This window comes from Astatotilapia calliptera, chromosome 5 (genome assembly GCF_900246225.1).
Source record: "Astatotilapia calliptera chromosome 5, fAstCal1.2, whole genome shotgun sequence".
Taxonomy (NCBI): domain Eukaryota; kingdom Metazoa; phylum Chordata; class Actinopteri; order Cichliformes; family Cichlidae; genus Astatotilapia; species Astatotilapia calliptera.
This window is the reverse complement of record NC_039306.1, coordinates 16,201,696-16,225,601: the sequence shown is the minus strand read 5'-3', so window position 1 is coordinate 16,225,601 and position 23,906 is coordinate 16,201,696. Positions and strand designations below refer to the sequence as shown.

The 23,906-nt window shown below is 40.3% G+C and overlaps 4 protein-coding genes across 7 annotated transcripts; 2 read left to right on the top strand and 2 right to left on the bottom strand.

Annotated features, from left to right (window-relative positions):
• The first annotated feature begins 1,920 nt into the window (after nt 1-1,920).
• LOC113021681 (heat shock protein beta-7-like) lies at nt 1,921-2,920 on the top strand. Its single transcript, XM_026166380.1, has 3 exons — nt 1,921-2,106; nt 2,284-2,417; nt 2,753-2,920. Exons 1-3 carry the CDS (start codon nt 2,028-2,030, stop codon nt 2,885-2,887), a joined length of 348 nt encoding a protein of 115 aa, XP_026022165.1. The 5' UTR covers nt 1,921-2,027; the 3' UTR covers nt 2,888-2,920.
• A 390-nt stretch (nt 2,921-3,310) lies between these two features.
• On the top strand, nt 3,311-6,311 carry cplane2 (ciliogenesis and planar polarity effector 2). 2 transcript variants are annotated; one of them, XM_026166378.1, is made up of 5 exons: nt 3,311-3,661; nt 5,083-5,235; nt 5,394-5,518; nt 5,615-5,754; nt 5,956-6,311. In XM_026166378.1, exons 1-5 carry the CDS (start codon nt 3,550-3,552, stop codon nt 6,173-6,175), a joined length of 750 nt encoding a protein of 249 aa, XP_026022163.1. In that variant the 5' UTR covers nt 3,311-3,549; the 3' UTR covers nt 6,176-6,311. The 2 variants fall into 2 exon arrangements, with proteins under 2 accessions (XP_026022163.1, XP_026022164.1); XM_026166379.1 differs by lacking the exon at nt 3,311-3,661 and adding an exon at nt 3,668-4,230.
• Nucleotides 6,312-7,886: 1,575 nt separating this feature from the next.
• Nucleotides 7,887-12,593, bottom strand: LOC113022293 (rho guanine nucleotide exchange factor 19). The gene is made up of 12 exons (XM_026167523.1): nt 12,284-12,593; nt 11,828-11,998; nt 11,684-11,748; nt 11,308-11,582; nt 9,791-9,951; nt 9,550-9,702; nt 9,338-9,467; nt 9,185-9,259; nt 8,853-8,945; nt 8,617-8,765; nt 8,308-8,472; nt 7,887-8,224 (listed from the first exon to the last, which is right to left on the bottom strand). The coding sequence occupies exons 1-12, from the start codon at nt 12,412-12,414 to the stop codon at nt 8,179-8,181; spliced, it is 1,614 nt and encodes a 537-aa protein (XP_026023308.1). The 5' UTR covers nt 12,415-12,593; the 3' UTR covers nt 7,887-8,178.
• A 520-nt stretch (nt 12,594-13,113) lies between these two features.
• ddi2 (DNA-damage inducible protein 2) lies at nt 13,114-23,354 on the bottom strand. 3 transcript variants are annotated; one of them, XM_026167522.1, is made up of 11 exons: nt 23,147-23,354; nt 22,820-22,991; nt 20,458-20,587; nt 20,029-20,295; nt 19,817-19,943; nt 19,529-19,656; nt 18,758-18,886; nt 18,475-18,578; nt 18,097-18,289; nt 16,047-16,095; nt 15,695-15,705 (listed from the first exon to the last, which is right to left on the bottom strand). In XM_026167522.1, exons 2-10 carry the CDS (start codon nt 22,955-22,957, stop codon nt 16,085-16,087), a joined length of 1,227 nt encoding a protein of 408 aa, XP_026023307.1. In that variant the 5' UTR covers nt 22,958-22,991; nt 23,147-23,354; the 3' UTR covers nt 15,695-15,705; nt 16,047-16,084. The 3 variants fall into 3 exon arrangements, with proteins under 3 accessions (XP_026023305.1, XP_026023306.1, XP_026023307.1); XM_026167520.1 differs by lacking the exon at nt 16,047-16,095 and having other exon boundaries at nt 13,114-15,705; nt 23,147-23,325; XM_026167521.1 differs by lacking the exon at nt 16,047-16,095 and having other exon boundaries at nt 13,114-15,705; nt 22,820-23,326.
• Between the last annotated feature and the right edge of the window lie 552 nt (nt 23,355-23,906).

The following is a 23,906-nucleotide window of genomic DNA, read 5'->3' as shown; positions in this document are numbered from 1 at the left end:
GACTCATGGCTGTAGTGATGGCAAGTGTGACAGTCCGCTAAAATAGCTCAACACCAAGCTGGATGGATTGGCATGAAAGCTGATTCAAACGACTGTGGTCCCCTGGCAATGAATCACCTGCTGCTTTTTTTTTTTTTTTTTTTTTTTTAAAGCAACACAAGCAGGTTGACATTTGTGGGTCAGACAGACGGTTTCAATAACTTCCGGATGGATGACCATGCACATAGTCTTCCTAAACTTTGATCATCAGCTGAACTTTCAACTAGTGCTATCATTAAGTAAAACAAAAAAAGCTCTCCATCAGCCTCAGCTGTACTACTTTGTAGTTACAAGAAAATATTAAATTACATTAATACATAACACCTAAAAGTAAAAGGCCATGTTTTTAAAAACATAAGAACATACAAACTCTGCAAAAAGAGGTCCCAGTTGGCCAAAAGATTCAAACCCAGAACCTTCTTGCTGTGTGGGGCGGCACTAACCATTGCACCACCATGTCGTCCATATAATAGTGCCTCTCTCTGCAAAGTATGCAGAAATTTTCTTTGAACTTGAGCGTTGTCTCCATTGCAATGATCTTTCCATACTATCCCAATCTCCACGTGTTGTGATCATCTGTTTCTGGAAACCTGAAGCTCAATCAAAATCTATCCTAATCTGCTGTCTGTTCAATCTAAGATGTATTCACTGCTACAGATGTGCTTACATTAAACACACTTCATATTTAAGGCCTGCTACGATGTAGGGTTTGAAGTTGGATGGTGGCTCTGACATGCAGGCAGATGAGCTGCTGTGATGACCCTTAAAGGGAGCAGCCAAAAGAAGATACTTCATACTTGTTCATATTTGTCTTATTCCATTAGCTCTGCAACAACAGAGAGTGTGAATCAAACCTTCAGTCTCCTTTTCAAAAGGTAAAAGCATCATCATTATGCATTGCAGCTAATAGTTGCTCTGTTTCTAGACTACACTCAGTAATAGCATGTCACACAAGTGTGCTACACAAAAACTGAGGGCATGGTGTGATGGACCCGCACACAAGAATTTCACTCACATGTACTGTACCAGTGTACCTGCACATGTGATGTGACAATAAAAGTGATTTGATTTATTCAGTTTTTGCAGTGCTTTAACAATCCAACACCATAATTTCTTCACTATATTATGGAAATCATACTAAAAAAACCAAGAAAAGTAAAAGATAGTGGCTTACAAATTACAATGTCTTATTAAATAGTGTTGGGGACAGGTTGAGTTGTCCTAGTTCTTAATTATTTCAGAGCAGAGCGGTGCACAGGCACACATATTCAGACCAGGCTTTACACAGGGTAACATCCCAACATGGACCCAACATGATATGAACCCATAAATTAGTTGATGATCAAACCAGCTTTTATCAGTGTGTTTTGCTTTTCATTCGCCGGTACAGCCTCACAGAGCTTGTTTTGCCGTGTTTGTCATGCAGATGGAATTGATAAGGCTTCGTTACTTTGGCAAGGTGGGCCAAAATGTCACACTTACTCATGAGTGTGCTCCTTCATACCCACAGCTGTGATTAATCACCCCTCTGCTCAGTTTAACTGGAAACTCATTGACACTGGGTCTTTTGTGTCAAATCCCCCTTACACATCCTTAAAATGAGCACAGTTAAATGATAAATTATGAAAGATAACGTGACCTTTGTGGCTTAAAGTTAAGACTGGCAGCTCACACAATGATAATTATTATAATTATAGTATATTGCTTCACACAGAAACATCTCCGCACCCCTTTCTCACACATAGACACAAAGACTCACATGGACCCCAGTCATGGGTGCGGCTAAAAATGTCAGACCCCCTTGACAACAGTTCAACAACAGTTCTGACACATTAAATATCTACAATCGGTGTCATGTTCCAGTCCAGCTGGATCATTAAGGGACCAAGCCACAGCCACACCCGGTGGTACACACAATTTCCCAGTAGCCTATAAAAGACTCAGTGCATGATGGTAAAGGTTTTAAGACAGACAAAGGAGAATTTACTATGGAGAAAAATGGGAGAAATTTATCTGAGGATTCAGGATTGCTAAATCAGCACAGCACCAGAGAACACAAATTTACAGGTCAGCTGGACAAAAACAGACACAGATATACTTTAATATATATATATATATATATATATATATATATATATATAGCACTGCAGGGAACATATTAGCTAAAGAAAAAACTAAATCAATATGTATCAAAATTTTGTGGATTTTATTTTAAAATCTCTATTATACAAATGACTATTTCAGATCATTTACAGCCTACAGGAAAGGTGCAGATCACTGGAGACATTTTTCAGTTCACTCTTGATGTGAGTGAATTTTCTCCAGAGGATGTCATCATTACATCCTCCAACAACCTAATAGAGGTGCATGCAGAGAAGGTGAGCCCTGCAGTCAGGCTGGTGTAAAATCAGATGTTATCTGTGACAGTAACTTAACTGATGGCCTGAGTTATATTATTAAGTTATATTATTCATTTATTTAAATGAAATTAAAGCAATGCACTGGCTTTAGTTGTTTGATTGTGTGTTAAATTTTAGAACTATTTGTCTTCTTTTGTTGTGAAACAATACACTTTTGATTCAGGACCTGAAATTTGGATTTATATCTTTTGCTGTCTCTATGGTGTTTTCTTTGAATTTGATGGCTTGATGGTTTCATTGATGGTTTAACTTTCTGCTTTGTTCTGTTCTCATAACCTGTTTTTGCCGTGCAGCTGGGTGAAGATGGAACAGTCACAAATACTTTTTCCCACCAGTGCAAACTGCCATCTGATGTGGACCCCATATCTTTGAGCATGTCCATGGCGAGCGGTGGGCTCCTGACTGTCAGGGCTCAAAGAGTGTGTTAGTGTATAATTTCTGTGCATTTCAATTAAAACACATCAAGCCTCGTTTTATTTGAACTGTCTTCTTTGCTCCGTTGTATTTTGCCTGCTGTAACCTCAACATTAAGTGACTTACAAATAGAGTTCGATGGAGTTTAGCGACCTCAAGTGTCCGGGGGAAGGACTGGGGGAAAGTTTTTTTTAGAATGTAACATTTATCTTCAAATGGGAAGGAAATATACTGAAACATATAGTTGTTGAAATAAATGCAAATAAGAGTAAGTAACCTTTATCATATTAAAAAATATCAACTGTAAAATATCCAACAAAAAACTACGTTGAATTATTTCATCTACAACGGAATAAAGCAAATAAAAGACGTAGTAAAGAGTATTTACGGGTAAACCTGAAGGCAACACCACAATTTGAGGGAAGTGACGACATAGGTTGTCAAGGGACGCTTTAGTTTACGGAAGTTTTTACATTTTGCGGACAGCGGTTGTTATAATTTATATTTATGGGTTTTTGTGATTGATGTGGATGCTTTAAATGTTTTATTACTGCAGTTCAAGTCTGTAACAAGACAACGTTTAAAAAAATATCCTCTGGCCCAGACGGGAACCGACTTTTGGCCTTTTTAAGCGACAAACCCGAGCTCTGTGTGATGCTGTAGCTTTGTAACCGACATGGCAAAGGTTCCTCCCCCAGGATCAGTCGTAGTCGCAGACTGGCATCGATATAAAGACAGTAAAGAGTATTTCAGCAAAATCCTCCACAAGAAGAGACGGAGAAACTTTGGTAATGTCAGCTAAATAGATATGTTTCCAAATTACAACAGTTTTGTCTTTTTTTCTCCCCCAGGGGACCTTACGCACTCATATGTAAAGAAAAAAAAAGTATAAGTATTCAGAAATACCGCAAATTCTTCTTGCAGCTGATTTATTGCGACTGAGACTACTTGAAGTGCAGCCACTCATCAGACAAATGCAAAAACGTTTGTAGGCAGTATCTGTGTTTCACTGGAAATCAGCTATAAAAGTAGCTAGCGAATAAATGTGCATTTATTTCAAACCTCAACATAAGGGTTTTTATGAAGTACAAACTCCCCATTTGTTGTTGTTTGTGGAGGATAAAAACCCAGAATAATTTATAAATAGATTAAAGCAACCCACGAGGCTGTAAAATATTGGATTAAAACATATTGGGGACTATATTTTTAGCTGCACCATTTCTCGGTGAACAATCAGCTGCGGCAAATTGGCGGTTTTATTCATACATTGCTAAGTAGGCACCAGTGTGACAGAGTGAAATATGAACCATGGACAGTATGGGTACCTATGAGGACAGAGACAGCCACAAGCCTTAAGGTGGGACTGGGATCACATCAGGGAAAGTCTCTGGGCCCCTTCCTGTTTGCAGTTGTGATGGACAGACGGAGTCTCTGTGGATTATGATGTTTGCAGATTACAAGATACACTTGGGGTGTGCTGAGAAGACATGGCAGCATTTTAAATCATGGATTTATGACACGCAAGGAGATAAACAGGGGAGAGAATGATGCCATAGTGGCATCTTTAGTTTAGTTTACTAAGATCTCCATTAGCTGCAGCATTGCTATTCTTCCTGGGGTCACTTGTGATAGAAATGCCAAAATCTGGCCACACGTAGCACAAGTAGTCGGGGACATGCTCCACCCTTTGGTTTGGTTTGAAAGTTCTTCTTGATGTCCAGAGATGACCAAAAGTGCTGGACTTTCCTCCACGGTCACTCACTGGATGTTAATGGGGTGCTTTTAAAGACAAATTCTATTAACCCTATATCATATTCTATTATCCTGACTCAGGTAAAATGGTAAATGGCCTGTATTTATATAGCGCTTTACTAGTCCCTAAGGACCCCAAAGCGCTTTACATATCCAGTCATCCACCCATTCACACACACATTCACACACTGGTGATGGCAAGCTACATTGTAGCCACAGCCACCCTGGGGCGCACTGACAGAGGCGAGGCTGCCGGACACTGGCGCCACCGGGCCCTCTGACCACCACCAGTAGGGAACGGGTGAAGTGTCTTGCCCAAGGACACAACGACCGAGACTATCCAAGCCGGGGCTCGAACCGGCAACCTTCCGATTACAAGGCGAACTCCCAACTCTTGAGCCACGATCGCCCCGGTGTGCAATTTCTTTCAGTGGTCCTTTTAAAATGTGTTTTTCAGGCCTTTTGGAGTCTCCAGTGATGCCTCCACATGTAGCTGTGGACACAGTTCATTATAAGATCTTCATCTCTGGTAAGAGCGGAGTTGGGAAAACTGCTATTGCTGCACGTCTTGCAGGCATGAATATTCCCAGCATGCACCATGAAACCACAGGTAAGCCATTCAAACTGCTGGTGTAAAAACACAGATTTTTAGCTAGATTACGTAGAACTAAGTGTGAGCCTTTTTAAAAAAAAGTAGTTTACAAAGTTTCAAAAAGTTAAGAGGCTGACAATGTCACTAATATTCTTTGTCATCTTTTGTTGCTTAAGGCATTGAGACAACAGTGGTGTATTGGCCAGTGAAGCTAAAAGAAAGCAGCAGAGTGCTTTTCTTCCGTTTTCAGCTGTGGGACTGTGGAGAGAACGCCTTACGCAGATTTGACCATTTGCTTCCAGTATGAATGAGATAAAGCAAAGACTAAAACAATTATTCTAGATGTGGAAAACAAACAGATTTCTGTGTTTTGTCTGATCTCCTTTCTCTCTTCCAGTCCTGCAAGGAGCAAGTGGATGCGGTCCTCTTACTATTCTCCTTCACAGACAGGACATCATTTGATGATCTGCCAAATCAGCTCGCCAAATGGTCCGAGCCATCTGTCAGGCGTGTTGTGAAAATTGTGGTTGGCACCAAGTATCCTTTTATCTTCCTTACAAATAGTTGGAAATGCCAATCAGAAGCAATCATCCACTTTTCTATGGGATCATCTGTGGTTCTACAAGACCAGGAGGCACAACTTTGAAGTGCCAAAACCCCCCCAAAAAAAACTAAGATGAGTCTGTGGCACAAACACACTCTTTACATAAACATATCCTTAATTAATGTTTCCTTCAGATTCGACCTTTTCATGCACTGTGATGTGGCAGAGAGAGATATAAGGGACTTCCAGGAGACATGGGGTATCCCGGTACTGCGTACAGGCGGGGAGGTCACAGACGGGCTGGGCGACGTAGCCTCGCTCCTCAACTGCCTTGCAGAAAACCTGTGGCATCAGGACTGCGTTACAGCTGGCTCAGCCAGCCACCATTCACAGGAGACAGTGACTCTGCTTTAAAAATGAACGTTGTTTTAAACAGCCTGGACTGAACCAGAGATGAGGGTGCTCACCTCTGAATGGGGCTCATGTTGAGATGATGATACTACATTACTTGGCTCCAAATTATGTATTCTAAACCCCCCCCCCCCCCCCCCCAAAAAAAAACCCAGTAATACTTAATAAAAAATAAAGTCCAATACTAAAAAAAACTGGAAAGTTTTGGATTATTAATATCACCTCAAAACATCTTTTGGTGACAGGATATACAGGGAGTGCAGAATTATTAGGCAAATGAGTATTTTGTCCACATCATCCTCTTCATGCATGTTGTCTTACTCCAAGCTGTATAGGCTCGAAAGCCTACTACCAATTAAACATATTAGGTGATGTGCATCTCTGTAATGAGAAGGGGTGTGGTCTAATGACATCAACACCCTATATCAGGTGTGCATAATTATTAGGCAACGTCCTTTCCTTTGGCAAAATGGGTCAAAAGAAGGACTTGACAGGCTCAGAAAAGTCAAAAATAGTGAGATATCTTGCAGAGGGATGCAGCAGTCTCAAAATTGCAAAGCTTCTGAAGCGTGATCATCGAACAATCAAGCGTTTCATTCAAAATAGTCAACAGGGTCGCAAGAAGCGTGTGGAAAAACCAAGGCGCAAAATAACTGCCCATGAACTGAGAAAAGTCAAGCGTGCAGCTGCCAAGATGCCACTTGCCACCAGTTTGGCCATATTTCAGAGCTGCAACATCACTGGAGTGCCCAAAAGCACAAGGTGTGCAATACTCAGAGACATGGCCAAGGTAAGAAAGGCTGAAAGACGACCACCACTGAACAAGACACACAAGCTGAAACGTCAAGACTGGGCCAAGAAATATCTCAAGACTGATTTTTCTAAGGTTTTATGGACTGATGAAATGAGAGTGAGTCTTGATGGGCCAGATGGATGGGCCCGTGGCTGGATTGGTAAAGGGCAGAGAGCTCCAGTCTGACTCAGACGCCAGCAAGGTGGAGGTGGAGTACTGGTTTGGGCTGGTATCATCAAAGATGAGCTTGTGGGGCCTTTTCGGGTTGAGGATGGAGTCAAGCTCAACTCCCAGTCCTACTGCCAGTTTCTGGAAGACACCTTCTTCAAGCAGTGGTACAGGAAGAAGTCTGCATCCTTCAAGAAAAACATGATTTTCATGCAGGACAATGCTCCATCACACGCGTCCAAGTACTCCACAGCGTGGCTGGCAAGAAAGGGTATAAAAGAAGAAAAACTAATGACATGGCCACCTTGTTCACCTGATCTGAACCCCATTGAGAACCTGTGGTCCATCATCAAATGTGAGATCTGATTTGTTTTTGTTTTTGAATGTCAGAAATGTATATTTGTGAATGTGGAGATGTTATATTGGTTTCACTGGTAAAAATAAATAATTGAAATGGGTATATATTTGTTTTTTGTTAAGTTGCCTAATAATTATGCACAGCAATAGTCACCTGCACACACAGATATCCCCCTAAAATAGCTAAAACTAAAACTACTTCCAAAAACATTCAGCTTTGATATTAATGAGTTTTTTGGGTTCATTGAGAACATGGTTGTTGTTCAATAATAACATTATTCCTCAAAAATACAACTTTCCTAATAATTCTGCACTCCCTGTAAAATGCCACTATGGCATGGTGAGCATATTAAATATTTTGTCCGATTGTCATGTTATACACTTGTACTCCGGAAAGTGAATTAGAAATCATTTTATTATCAATTAAAGTAAACTGTACACTACTTAAAAATTAATTGGTATTTTAAAGTCAGTCAGAAACAACAAAAAACGTCTGTAGCGATGATCTAGCTCATCGTGAGGTTAGTGGACGTTTGAACAAAGCGCACCGAGTGCATCTTCACCAAGAACAGTGCAAAGCGTAGACTGAACCACTGATGAACCTTAAAAAGTGAACAAGTTAACATTGTTTCAGTTGTTAGTTACATGGAGCCAAGTTTCGTCTTTAAAGTTTAAAGCTGTTAAAAGGTCAGTGTCTCGATGACAGCGCCTTCATCCATGCCTCTTTCTCCGACCTGTAATTTAAAAGAAGGCCATCAGATGGTGAGGGGGACTCCAACAGTGGATGTAAGGACTTACAGATTTTATTAACTCTTGCCTTGTGTCTGTAGCAATTATCATTGCAGTCGGATGTCCTGTTTGAGTTTTAGAGAGATGTAGCAGGAAGGAGTATGAGGGCAGACCCAGGACTTCAGTCTTCACAGGCTGAACGCTCACGTGTTCTGGGAATTGAGCATGGTCCATTACTTTAAAGCGCTCATCTCTGAAAGGGATGAGGGGGGGAAAAAGTAAGATTAGAAGCACATTTACAATGTGGATCATAAAGATCCTATTTTTTGTTGACTTGCAGCAGCTTGGACTGTACAGAGACTAAAAAGTTTGATTGCTAGGATTGCTAGTCAAATACTTTTTCATAGAGACGATCAAAAGGTCATTGAAGAGGTGGAGGTAGACGCCAACGAATGACATTCTTAAGTTATAAGCGCTCTCCTTGGTCAGCTGTTTCAGGGCTCCGTGGTGCACCAGGAAACGCTTGCTTGTGACCATGGGAACTGACTGGATGGATGAAGAAGACGCACTCTGTTACTGCTGCAGGTTAAAGAAGACCACTTTGTAGTCTATTAAAAACATTTGTGTCATCACCTTAACTTTTCCGAAATCCAGCAGCATTTCGAGGCAGACCAGCTCCTCAATCTGTTTCATTTTTCGGACCCCCTTGTCACACTCTGTCACTATCTGGGGTCAGAGTAGTGCAGTTGTAGAAGAATTAGGCAGATTTTTCACTTAAATAAAAAAAAGCTGTCAATACTGAAGTGCAGAAATTCTGTTGCAAGTAAAAATTGCATTCAGATTGGCAAGCATAACATTTTTATTTTTTTTTTAAACAAGATCAAGTATAAAGTAGCAGAAAATGGAAAGTGAATCTTTTTCTCTCGCCTGTCTTGGCATGAGTGTACAGATCTGAAAAGCATTACCTCATGAATGGCGTCTATTGCTTTTTTAAGGTTTGAAACTGAGTCAGAGTCCGGCTCAGACAGTTTCAGGATGCTCTGAAATGAAAGAAAACAGAAACCTTAGCTAATGGAGCAAAAATCTGTTTAACAGTTCAAATCTCATCAGACGTTTACCTCCAGCAGAAGCTTGATGCGAGTAATTCTCTGGAAGGGAAGGACGAGGAAGGACTTGAGGGTCTTTCTTTGACACACCGGGTCACTCTCGAGTTTCTTCAGGGTATACAGAAAAATTCTGTTGTGCTGCCTTGAAAAGGGAACATTTAACAGAGTTTGCATCGCAAGGTGTTGAGAATGTATTTGTATTCTGAAATACAGAGTACACTTACAGCTTTTCGTTGATAAGGGCTTCTTGGTACATCATATTCGTCACATACGGCACATAGAGTGTCTGGAAATGTTTGCAGTGCTGGAGGACGACGTCGCCAACCTGAGGGATCAACACGTTCTCTCCCAGTCGGCTTTCCAAATCCGTAAGAAACCTAAAAAGACACCAGGAGCCCAACTAAGTTAAAACATCAGGACAACCTGCCCATATATACAACAAGGTGCTACGTGTGGAGCTCTCACTTTTCACTGGCCACCATCACGTGTTGAATTTTGGAAAACAAAATGTGATGTTCTGTTTGAGACAGAGTCTGCTTGAGTTCCTGCGACTTATAAAAGTGATTTACGGCCACGCCGAGGCTCCTTAGGTAAGATGCTTCTGAGCCGATGAGCTCGAACATGGTCTTTAGAGGAAGAAAAGGAGGAGGTGGGGGGTTATTGGCAATCAAACAAAATTTAGACTGCTTTATCTCCAACGAAGGTAATAGTGTTTCAAAATACCAACCATGTCAACAAATTCCATAAAAACCTGGAAGAGCAGCTCCTGTTGCCATACAATTAAATCCTGATGTCAGCACAATATTTTTTAAGCACTCAAATGAACTGAAAGGAATTACCTAAAAATCCAAAATATACCTATAAAAGGACTTCTTTTTGCAGTTCCCCTTATTTTAATTTCCTGGTAATAGTTCTTAACCATTGCTGTGGATTAATTGAGCTCACTCTGGTTTACCAGTTTGAGCGGCCTGTTTAAGGTCACTGCAAAGCATCTCAATCTGATTTAAACCCAGACTTTGACTACGCCGATTCAAACCTTTATTTGATGCTTCTTTCTTTCTGGACATGAACTGATGGCTGGACATTCTCCTTCAGGATTTTCTGGAAGTCTTTAGAATTCATGAAGATTTTGGAATTATTCCAGAAGATACCTGAATTAAAAAGTTCAGTTCAGTTCAGGATCAAAATGTTTTTGGCAAATGTGAGATGAGCCTTTGTGTTTTCTTGGGGGTCTGCAGTGTTTTTGTTTTGCCTTGGAATTCTTTCATGGATGTCATTTTTGCCCAGTCTTTCTTAATGCTGAATCATGAACACTGACCTTTAAGGAGACAATTGAAACCTGCAGTTCTTTAGATGTTATGGGTTCTTTTGTGGCCTCTTAGAGGAGTTGAAGCGCTCGGAGTAATTTTGGAAGGTTGACCACTTCTGGTAGGTTCACCACTGCTCCAAGTTTTTACCATATATGGATATTGGCTCACTCTGTGATTTGCTGGAGTCCCAAAGCCCTTAGAAGTGGCTTTGTAATCCATTCCAGATGTCGGTTTTTTTAGTTTGTGGCCTGACATGCTGCTTTTTGACATCTTTCATCTTATTTCACTATAAATCAGTTTTTAAGTAATTTCTTGATTCATCAGGTCTGGCAGTGATAGACTCTAAGATGTGGCTAGTGAAACTGAATTAAGGTTTCCACAAAAAAGGGTGGTGAACACAATTCACAATTTCCCAAATGGAATTACTTAATTACTTTTTTACAGGACTCTACATTTGCAGTCAAACATACGCTATACAGGTAAAGACTGAAATGTTGCGATCGAACAAACTTGATGCAGGCATATTTAACTTCATTAAAGATCCTAAGAGCAATATGAACACTTGTGCTCTGCTTCATGAGTGTGATTATAATGTGCCTTCCAGTTTAGTTAAATTGCATGCATCATCTCTAATACATGAAACAGCTTTTTGTTTTTTACATTTTTGCACACCTCTTGAAGGCGAATCTCTCTGGCTGTCAAGCTGCTGAGTAGACCAGATGCCTTCACCTCATCCAGGTCTTGCCAGAGTGTACTTGGAGTCACCCTAATAGGCTGAGATCGAGGAGTTGCATGACGAGCGCTTCGCTGAGGGCTTTCAGCACGAGTCATCGGTGTCTGCAGGCTTTGCAGATACTTGGGAGTTATCAGTTCAGACAACAGACCGTCTTTGAGTCTGTGGAGATCATCTTTCATTGTCTGCAGACAGTAATCCTGATACAGTGGGACTGCAGAGCAGAATGAGAAAGACAAAAACAGCTTTACAAAAATTACACTTTAAAATTTAAATGTGATGATGATGATACCTTAAGAAGAAGGTTAAACTTACAAATATGAATGTACTTCGACTGGAATCGTTCACTCTGCAATTCCTCCCCAATCACATTCTCTTCTCTGGATTTATTAAGAAGGCCACATGCAGTTAGCTATAAAATATTTTTGCCAAAGTTAAGAGATCCCCACCTCATCTTACCCTTCTTTGCTTTTATCCGGATCACATTGTGCGGACGAGCTTGAGTTATCTTCCTGAAGTCCAGGTGGCAAGAAGATTTTCAATTTGTGCGCTGCCAAATGATTTTTTTTCAAATCCCATGTGCGCCTTAAAGCCACCAATCTGAGAGCTGGAGATATGTCTAAGGGAAAACTGTGACAGGATAAAAGATTTTATAGTTCTGGATAAAAAGGCTCACCTGTTTTGTACTCATTTTAGATTAAAGAAAATCTCATATGTGGGGCCAGTTCCCCCATTGCATCAATTTGACTTAAAATGATGAAAACTTTAAAAATTTGAACAGGAAACTCATTATGACTCAATACTTCACTACATTTGCATTTACTGCATTTGAAATTGAGATGCATTTAGTCATAATGAAGCAGTTTATAAGTTTTTTAAAAACCATTGGCATCTTTCAGGGGCTGAGGTCCTTACCTGCAATTCTCAGGCTTGTTTAAAGACCCGCTGCCTCTATCAAGGCCTCCAGTGTGCTCTGCCCTGCTGTTTTCCAGAGAAAAGCCCTGACAGAGCATCTCTCTCCCCTCTGTGGTTGGTGACTGAGACATTAATTACTCAGTAGATGACTTCTAAACTAGTGTATGTTTGTAATGGTTTTTCTCACTGTGGGTGTCAGCTGTAGTCTGGAACTGATCTTTTACTATACCCTTTCCAAAGTGGATTTGGGTGGATCCTTCCTGTGTCCCACAGCCAATCAGACTACACAGTTTGAGTTACCTGCAGTCTGAGCGTTTAGCAGCAATCAAAAAACAAACTAGAAGCAGGTGTGTTTCTTTACATGCTCCTTCAGGGTTTTACAACTATGGAGGCTTGTTTCTGCCACAATTAAAAACAAAACAAAACAAAACAAAAAAACAACACAGCTGTAAGTCAAAGTTTGAGGTTATTATCTCAAAATTTTAATGTAACTCAAAGTGTCACATTATTTTCTTAGAAGTCTGAGTTAGCAGGTTAAACTTATGGATGTCAAAAGATCTTTTTTTTTTTTTTTTTTTTTCCCAGTGGTGCCACCAAGCTTCCATACACAAGAGCAGTGGGCTATTTTTTTCACCTTTTAGATTAGTCCAACTCATGGCAACATCATTATTTTGATACCACATATCCTTTAAGATGTCCTTTAAGATGTCCATTTAAAAAAAAGGTTTTTTTAAGATTATGGAAAATACTTTTTAAAAGCAAGATATGGAAACTCTTACTTTCTATACTTGGCATGTGTTTGAAAAAAATGACTTAAAAACTCACACACGTCTTTACAAATACTAGTTTCATTTTATTTGCAATTTAAAATTCCATACAAGATAAAAGTAAATAATTCAATCTGCCTGAACATTGTGGATAATGTACATGACTCAAATAAAGCCATTAAAAGTCCCGATAGATGACATACTGATGAAACGTCTGACATTTTTTTATTTATTTTTTTAAAAACTGATTATAAAATAAAATATGGATGTTTGAACACATGATCACACACTACGAAGAACTTACACAAAATAAAAGACTTCCTGAACGGGAGCTACAAACAGAGTTGTAATCTAGACATGGCAAAGCGCTGAAAAAAGTGGATACATACAGTACAAGATACCTTCGGTAAATAACATACTGAATCAATCAATCCCATTTATGATCGTACTTCGGCGAACCCACTCGTTATTTTATAGTGATGATAACATTGACATGTTGGGTTTCCCTTGTCAATGGAAATTGTAAACTTGATCAAAAATGATCAACCCTCCTTAACTGCAAAAGTTCTTCCAACATTGGGTTGTTGCATTAGGTTTTATTCAAAAAAGGAAAAAAAATCATTAAAATATCCACATTTGTGCTGAACAATCTCAAGCTCACCAAACAAAAGTTACTGTGGTATGAGTAGCAGGTAATGCTACTCCACTCTGAGATTGTTTTGTTTTATTGACGATTAACAAATTAGACAAGAGTAGTTGTATGATATGTCAAAGAGGGGGAATTACAATAATGTTTAATGGTTCAGTAATCAATAACGGGCATTTAATAATATATCAATGCTGAACGATGAAATGAGAAGAAAATCATTCTATGTTACCAAATCTCTAAAAACCAATGAAGTGGGTGAGGACCCAAAACATCTGCATGCAAACACACCTCACATTTCTTTTTAGCCAGAAAAGTATCAGCAGTTGTCCTGTTTCTTCTCGGATAGTCTGTACGACAAACCAAGAGACAGCATTTCCCTGTTTCTTTTACGTGGTCCCTGCTAAAAATGGGGACTGAGACATCTGGATTGGTAACAAGTTTCCAAATAAGACAGATGCTAATTTGGGAGGCCAGGGACTCGCATGATTGGTTTTGAGTCTAGGTGGGCACAGTGATACTGCGGGCTAGAAGTGCCAGCAGAGCTAGCTCCACAACCCCATGGGCTTGTTCCAGTGCCTCTGTAGCCTCCCTGGCAGAAAAGCCTGCTGCCTGGATTCTCTGGATGTGCTCGGCTGGAAACTGTTCTATAAAGGGATGTAGAGGAGGGAGAGGAGAGGCTGGAGATGAAGGCTGGGGAGTCTGAGCCAGAGGAGGAACTGATGAGGACAAGTTGCTTGAAACTTCCTCCGGTGAGCCCGCTGCCATTGACATAGGGCTGAGGAAAGTGTGCTCAGTTTGGAGGCCTAGGTTGTCTGGGGTATTGGTGCCAGAGGCTTGTCCATCTGCGACCCCTCTCCCATGCTGCCCCTCAGGAGGCTCCCTGAACTCCAGATCCTCAGGGGGATCAAGTGGAACCTCTGGCTCAGACTGAGAAAAGCTGATGTTACTCGCCTCATCTTGCCCACATCTGTCTGCCCTCCTCTCCTCATAGCTATGTGGACACTCTAGTGGTCCTTGTCCAATCACAGCCTCTACTGTATCACCGCCCAGATGTTCATTCTGGCCAGAGTGGTGGGGCGCAAGACACTTAGATGGTTCCCCATCAGACACAGCAGCAGCATAGTTGGCTTTGGCATCGCTTGGTTCTGCACCGGGTGTAATGGCAGTAGAGGGGGTAAGCTGGGTATTTTCGGGGATTGAGGTGCACGGTTCGGGGGACATGTTGTCTGTGTCCTGCCTGAATGGATTTGAAGGAGAGCAGGAGGTGCTGCGATTTTGTGACTGAGCACAGTTGTTGGATACCAGCAGCTCATGAAGCTCCCTAAGGGCAGATGCCAACGAGGGGATGCTTTCAGAGCTGGAGCAGTGCTCTCCATCAGGCTGATCCCTCTCAGAGCACACCACACTGTCAGAAGCAGTGGGAGACTCCATTTCAATTGAGTCAGGTTCCCTGGGAGCACCTGGACCGACTTCCGTTGTAACAGCAGTATCACACTCTGTCACCTCCTGCTCCATGGGCTGAATGGGGGAAAGTTCCTCTGCATGGGGAAGCATGGAGCTGTTCTCCACCTCATCTGATTCAGCATCCCCCTTTATGGCTCCAGGCTGTAGTTCTCCCCCTGGATCCTGGGATACGTAGTTCATGTCTGCAGGAGGGGTACACGAACGCACAACATCTGTTGAGGGACTGCTTAGAGGGGGCACCACGGAGTTGCTATGGAGAGGCAAAGGGTCAGGGTGGATATGGTGAGGTATAGAAGCTCCATCCTCTGCTGGGGATGAAGGCTGAGGAAGCTCCTGGAAGCCAGGTTGATCCTGGCACTGCCCTGGTGCTAAGGACTGCTGCATGGCGGCAGGGGCAGACTGAGAGCGATCCAGGGTTGGGTTCTGGGGTTGATCAGAGGAGAGGCTTTGGGAAGGGGAGGTGGCTGACGACGTTTGGCCTAAGGTTTTGGGTAATGAAAATGGTTGGGGCTGCGGTGAGGTAGCTTGTCCATCTGCAGTGTCTATCACAAGAGAAAATATGCCTAGGAATTAAACTGTGAACTCCAGTGTGGGACAGTAACTATGTCAATTTAATAGCTTTAGATCCAAACACAAATACATATTCTCTTGCCCAAATTCTTCAATGCATTCTATACTAACATACTTTATTCATTAATATTAATTATAATGAATTTCCTATTCTAATTCAATCAAATATAAATAATCACAATAAAATGCATCAGTAAATAACAACAAAGGTACAACACTGATTACCTGACCCAGCAGCAAAATAACAGCAAAATAAAAGAAACAAATAGCAATGGACTTAGCACTGGCAATGGACTTGTGAATTTTGCAGTACCTGGTTGGTAGGGCCCTCTCCAGCTGTCTCCAAATGCATCAGTGCTGTCCTGCTCAGGGGTTAGGGCACACACCACACACATCATGCAAAGGGACGGAGAAAGTTAGCAGTCACACACAGGGCATGCACCAAACTATCGGCCTTTTCACACACACAGATGTGAAAAGTGTCATCCAAAAATAAATAAATAAATTAAAAAATTCTCGGGTCTAGGTCCTGACAAAGAGGTTGCAGTGTACATCCCCATCACTAAACGTCAGGGGAGCTCAATTCAAAGGGTTGTTCAGCAGTTAAAACTGTGGGCTGATTAAACTGTCTCTCCTGACTCGAGTCCATTAACAACCTCCAGTCATTGCTGGGCATCACTGGAAACAACAACAAAGACTTAATGGGGCTCTTGCACAAATAATAATGTGAGTATTAAAGGGAAACTGAAGAGTCCTGTATGGGTGGAAAAGCACCACTTTCCACTGACAGTGTATCTGTGTTGGTAACTTTTATAAAGTAGGAGTGAGCGATGTCAAAAAATGACATAATTCCAATAAATTAAACTCTTATATTTCAATATTTTCTTTAAAAAACCTGTTTATACATTAGAAAAGTTGCCGGACAAGAAATGTTGTCATGTAATAATCCACTAACTTAAAACACTCACAACACCCTAAAGGAGAAACTTCACTATAGTGATGCCAAAGTATTTATTTGGTGCTGGAATAGCTAATGATGAACAGTTTAACCCTTTATCACACAACTATCAGACATGTCGCCAGGACTACTGTGAAATCATAAAACAATTCTCATCTTTCAGGAACCATTTAAATTTTCTCTCTAGCTCAACACAGTTAAGGAGTTACCGTATTGTAATGTCTTCATCTAGATAGAGCCGATTTTTCTCTCTGTGTTCAGACAGACCTACCTTGTGAATGCTTTGTGCTACTGTGATACACCAAATCAATCTTTAAAGCTCATATTCTCTTCTTTCCAAAACCCTTTGAATTTTATGTCTAACTCAAACAGTAAGAGAATTATGGTAATTTAAAAGAATGCTTGTAAAACGAGTCTGTGGCTAGACCGACGGCAAAAATAAAACGTTTGAAGCATTAAAGTGGTTGAAAAACTCACACTGTCCACAAAGTGAGACGGCAGGGGACCGACAAGCTGCCATTAACCATAACTGATGTTTCCCATGCTAACATTTTGTCATAGTGAAGTTAAGTAACTGCACAAATACAATGGGAGCGATTGCTTTTATTATTAGTTTTGTCAACACTGCAGACATTTTAAGCATTTTTCTTATATATATATATATATATATATATATATATAAAATAGATTTTATTTCACAATTAGAGGACACTTTTTAAAACTTTTAGTTAGATACAGATGTTGTCGGAGATTTTAAACAATAACGAGACGATAAGGCAACATTTAATCCTGTTTATGAATCTATTATTTCCTGGTCTGCCATAGATTCTGGTTCATATAAATCCCCACCCACGTTTCTGTTGGCACAACATGTTTTTTTCCATTTGTCTGCGTAGGAGGTTTCAAGTTCTGCTCTCACACTCTTCAGATCCATCTGCACTCGAGTCTACATCATAATCAGACAAATTTTAGTTGTCCTATATGAACTCACTATAATGAAACAGTTTTGAGGAAGCACTTTCAGGGACATGATTCGCTAAAACCTAATCTGAAGAGGTACTTTTAGATCACAATACACCTGGTATGGACAGTAAGGATGGTGAACTTTATAAATGGTAAATATATGTATATATAGTTTAAATCATTTTGTTTCATTCATCAGTTTGTTTTGTTTTAAGCCTAAAAAGCTTATTTCTGTTTTAAATGTGCTCTCATTTGCCTGACTGTTGTCTTATACTAAGGTACATTTAACTTGCTGAGGTGATGACATGAAGTGATCATGTGACTGCATAAATGGAGTTGAGAGTAAGAAGCTTTAAGTGGCACATGCAAATGTAGTTCCAACTGAGCTGGAAAAAAGCTCAATGAGAAACAGCCTGAAGTGCACACATAAACGGCTTCTTACCGCTTTCCTGTATGGACCTCTGAAGCGCCTCTGCCAGTTCTCTGTCAGCCAGCTCCTCTGGGCGGGCATCTTCACGCCCCTCTGTGCCGTAGGCTAGTCGGGCACACTCTGGCAGCTCCGCCTCAGACAGAAAGCGAGTTTCTGTGCCTGTAGTGCCGATGAGGAGGACGCTCTTCTTCAAGTCGATCGAACACTGCAAGAAAAACAGAAATGTATAATCCTAAGCTTTTCTAAAGTTTCCAGTGTTAATGTTGTTGACTGATCATTTTTGTCAGCGATATTTCTTTTCTGACAAAAATAAGAAGATAACTAAGCAAAAACTCCCATGCGCCCCGTTTCTCATGAAAACACCACTGCTCAGATAAAAGGAGCTCACACCTGGTGTCTCTTCAACATATCCAGGCCAAGCAGCATATCCATAGGCTGGTCTTCCAAAATGGAGAAAGAACAAGGAAGGAAGTCTCCCTCTATCTGGACCTGAGCTGGATTATGAGGAACAAAAAAAGGAAAAAAAAAGAAAAAAAAAAAAGAATACACTGAAAATGTGATGCAGAGACTTAAATTTGGATTTACTAGAAGGCATAGCAAGATAGTTAGGCAAACATTTATGTTCTGCATAAAAAGTAAAATTGTTCATAGTAGAAACACTCTTGACACAAACCCAAATGAACTCTGCCAATGATCTTCTGGGTGCCCACTCCTTTGGCGATCCCAGCCCAGCGTCTGTCCACCAGTCGCATAATGTTGCAGCGCTCTGCGCATGCTTGGCTCATGATGGTCATCTGGGCTCCTAAAAGTGAAGGAAAAAAAATCAGTGAAAACTAAAACCAAAATGTGTTTAAAGATACCTCATATGTAAACCACAACTACACACCTGTATTTGTCAGCCCATATTGCATGGGTACAATCCTATTTTCCACACCTATAAAGACCTGAAAAGCTGCTATAACAGTCCTGTCTCCACCCGACAAGACTGCTACCCAGACTGGGTACACTTCTTTAATGATTGTGAGAAACAAACAGAATCCCACACACTCTGATAAGTATTAGGCTGGTATTTTGTTTGTTTTCATACAGTCCTGCCTCGAGCCTCCGCCTTTAAGTGGCACATCTCCCTCTGATGCCACAGACAGCAAGGTGTTTGGGGTATTAAAAAGCCTCACCCTCAGAGTATGGAGCAAGATTGACGACACTTTAAAACCAATAGGATATCATTAAGCTTGTTAAAGAATTTATATTTTCTAACTGATGCCTGAAAAACCACCCCACAAAATAATGTGATTTATTCCTTTCAAAGAGAGCAAATGTAAATCATTTGGCATTTTTTTTCACATTGGAGAAAAATAAAAACAAAAATCTTTTAATTTTTTTTTTAATGTAATTTTATTGTGCAGCCCCACTACTGTTCGTATCAGGATTTAATGTTCATTACCTGAGTCAACAAAAGCTTTCACAGGGTGGCCATTGACTTTGCAGTTAATGTACAGCATAACCACCTGTCCAAAGCTTTCTGGGGCCTCCTCCATTGCTATGGTCATGTTTTCTTCCACATTGTGTTGCCTAAAATCAATTCAACAGTAAGTGTAAAAGAAAAATCACAAACAATTCATAAATAATAAACCAAAACACGCAAGTGGCAGATGAAAGTGAAGCTGTGCCTCATAGGATGAGGATTATTATGTGTTGTGAATGTCTCTAAGTGATTAACGTCTTTTCCTACCTGATGTCCTCTTCAATCTTTGCTTGGGCTTCCAAATCAAAAGGATCAGCGGTCAAAAGTCTGATTCTCTCCTGCTCCCTCTTGGCTCGATCCTGCTGTTGCTCCTGCAGCACTTTGGTGAAACGCTCTAAGGAAACACAATTATGCTAACATGGCCGACTCATTGTAAATTAAAAGACGACAAGCACACCCATTACTCTGTTTTAGTTCACCTAAGTCTCCGCTCAGCAGGGCCTCAGCGAGCGGCGGGTTTCTCTCCTTGAGGAGCGATAGCTCGTGTGGATTCGATAAAAGCATCTGCTGAAGTAAGGCGGGGTCGTCCAGCCCCTGAGGAGAGGACCCACGAAAGGCCATTGGCGTGGAAGGCTGTGCGGCACGCTGCGGTGGAGCCTGTTGCTGTGGTCGTACGGCACCACGTTGATTGGCTGAAGAAGAGGTGCCTGGGACTGTGATGGAACGAAAGTCAATACGGGGCAGACCTAAATAACAGAAAGGGTAGAAGATTAGCGTACTGCATAACGACATTATTATTATGTCACGTCTCTCGTAACTCATCCAACAACAATAAGATTCAGATTAAACATTTCCCTGATTAAAATACATACATAAACAACATGTTTATTAGTTTTCATGTGTATTACCTGGGAAGGCGGGCTGAGCCGCTGGTGGCCTTCTGTCAGCTTGCCGGAGAACCACCACGTCTCCATCCTTTACACCGTATGTCCCCAAGGCACGAGTGAGGTCTTTTAGGGGCTGTTCAACATATGTGATCTGTACAAAAATAAAAAACACTAAATAAGAAGAAATCAACATGCATAAGATTCACAAGTTTTTGCTCACATTTTATTTGACGCAGAAATGGGTGGACACTGGTCATACTTGAATAATGTGTAAAGATTTCTATTGATTCTTATCTGTTTCAATAGTTTATTTTTCTTTTCTTTTTGTTTGTTTGTTTTTTTTCCTAGTGCATGCCCATGCTACAGTATTGTTTGGCCTGTCCGTTCTGTTGATAAATTGATATACTCAATTAATTAAATAGTGGTGGCAGATGTTGTTTATAGTGTCAATATGGATCATTTGATCCCACTGTTACGTGGTTTCTTGGTGCGTATAATTACATTTTTGTGGATCTAAATTAGACTCTAGTGTTATGAAAATATAATATAAAAACTGGTAATTTTAGCACGTTGCTAGCTGGTTGCCACATGACGGCACCATAAAGCATGCGTAATTCAAATTTTGTAGATATAAATGAATGTTGTTGTTGTGAAATAAAATTGATAACAACACTTTTAAAAGGTGCATAAATGATTAACTTTTAGTTTATTTTAGCCCGTTGCTAGGCAACTTTATGATTTAAAAAAAAATGTCATAGATAAGAAACCTAAGATGGTCTAAGATGTACTTGTGTTCAAGCATTGGTTACTCAACTTATGATGGTCTAGGAGGAGTTTGCAGACAAACATACACTCACACTCACACACACACACACACACACACACACACTTTTCTGTGTGATTTTAAGAAGGTCTGATTTTTTCTTTTCTTTTTGCTGCTTATCTTTTATCATTTATATAGTTCTAGTATAGTACTTCTTTCTACTTGACTGACAATGAGTTATCTTAGTACTGTTAACTGAATCTCAATTCATCAAATTAAAGCCATATTTCCCACGTGACCATCATAGGTTTGCATGACAAACTTTCAGGGGAAATACACACTTCTTAACAGGAATTACAAAAAATTTCTAGTACAATGTTTTTGACAAAATGGGGAAAAAAGTTTCAATGGATGAAGTTAGGAATTTTCTTCTATCATGGTAGTATGGCTCTATGAGTATAGCTCAAAACAAATGATGTATGTTTGAAGTCCCTAAAATATTTTGGAGAATGTCAAAACCACAATTTTGCAGGTACTGATATTTTATTTCCAACTCCTCATATAGAAATCACAAACCCTCCAAATCAGATAAATAGTCACAGATACTATTAGTATTACTACTTCCACTTTTATTTAGCCTGGAAATTCCACTGAAATCGAATCTCTTTTAGAATGGAAACCAGACCAAGACAGGGGTTGATTAAATTTTCAATACCAACCACTAAAGCTTAAATGTGAAAAACACATTTTCACCCAACTTCAGTGTGATATTCCCCAGACACCACAACATGTTTCTCTTATTTTCTCTTTGTATCCGATGAGCTAACACGGAATGACCCTCTACTCCTCATCCTCACTTTCTGTTTCCAGTTTACCCACAAACACTGTGCAGACCAAAGTGTGTAAACGAAATGCTATATTTTGAAGCCAGCAGAAGAAACTGATTCAGGGCTAAAACAAACACTTATTTTCATTACTATAAATATTATTTCTTAAATGTTATATTATTTTTCACTTTGCATTTAATTGTTTGATCTACAGTCAAGTTTAGAGTCTATTTATTTTTCTTCCAATCTAACATAAACTACGGGTGCGTGTATTAAATGTGTTTAAAACTTTCTAAATCTGCCAGAATTAAAGGCTCTGGCGAGTAGTTTTACTTTTCGCTTTATTACTGTATACCACTGCTGCACTAACTTTATTATCCCCTTTATAGCGTGCTGAAACCCAAAGCTCGTCACGCAGTAAAACATTTGGTAGGTTATCACTTGTTTGGGGTTCTTCCTTCAGCCCAGATAACGTTAGCCTTATATCTCGAGCTACCAGGCGTACAAAACTCACTAACTAACCCTGAATTAAACTTCTCCAACCATTAATTACCCGGACAACTATTAGCTTCCTTAGTTTGCCAGTGTGCTCACTTTTTCTTAGGTTAAGGCTACACACACTTTAGACGTGGGATACATAATTCTGGAAACGTGTCTGTTGTGGATAACAACGCAGGTTTCGTAACACTTCGTCCATCAAAACAGCAAAAGTCCGATTCATCCTAGCAACCCAGCTAGCTAGCTTAGCTGCTAGCTACGTTAGCTCCGTTGCTACATGTAGCATGGGTCTTGCCTGGATTTCCCCTGCTGGGATTCCTGATTCCAGCTCACAAAGTGCTACGAAGTCTCTCAGTTCCAGCTCCGGGGACACATCGAGGGCGAAGGTGGTTTCTTGGCGATCCCTCGGCGCGCAGAAAACGGTCACCAGCATCGCTTTTTTGGGGCAGGATCTGTGGACAAGTCCGCTGCAATAGAATGCGTTTAGTGTGGTGTAGTTTTTCCACAGGGAACCCCAGTTAGTTTGTGGATTTCCCCCCTCTTAATTAAGCCGACTTTCTGTAGAAATTGCGTCAAAAGCGAAAGTAGTTACATGAAAAGAGAGTGACTGCTTTGCACTTACTGGTAAGAAGCCTGATGTCACAGTTTCTCTTTTAACAAGAGCCAAACAAGTATTGCATCTCATTCAACCCGTTTTCTGGCATGTCGCAATACAGAATTTGCGGTCGTGCGTACTTCTTCTTCTTCTTCTGTCGTTTTAACGGCAGCTTGCATCCGCGGTCGTGAGTAGTCTCTGTATTTTTTTTTAAGGAACTTTATTGGACAATCAATGAGTATACAACACACAGACAGATAAAGTATACAGAAGAACAGAACATGAACACACAAAACCAGGGGTAAAAATGAATACACGCAAAAATTCACACACACACACACACACACACACACACACACACACACACACACACACACACACACACACACACACACACACACACACACACACACACACATATATATATTGTTTTGAGAGCCTTTTTGTTGGTGGTGTCTGATACTGATTGTATGTACAATTCTACATCCTTAAGAAAATGACCGAAATATGGTGTTTTACTAGTAAACTTGAGTCCCTGTATTACACTGTCTTACAGTGTAATGCAGACACTAAGTGTCCACGGCACTTTTATTTTAACTGTGTTGTTTATTTATTGTAAACTGCACTATTTTTTATTTTTAACAAATAAATAACACTTTAAATAACACAATATTTTACCCTGTGATGATGATGATAATAATAATAATAATTGTTATATTATTATTATTATTATTATTATTATTATTATTATAACAGTTTCCCATCTGACCTTCTTATTATCTTATTT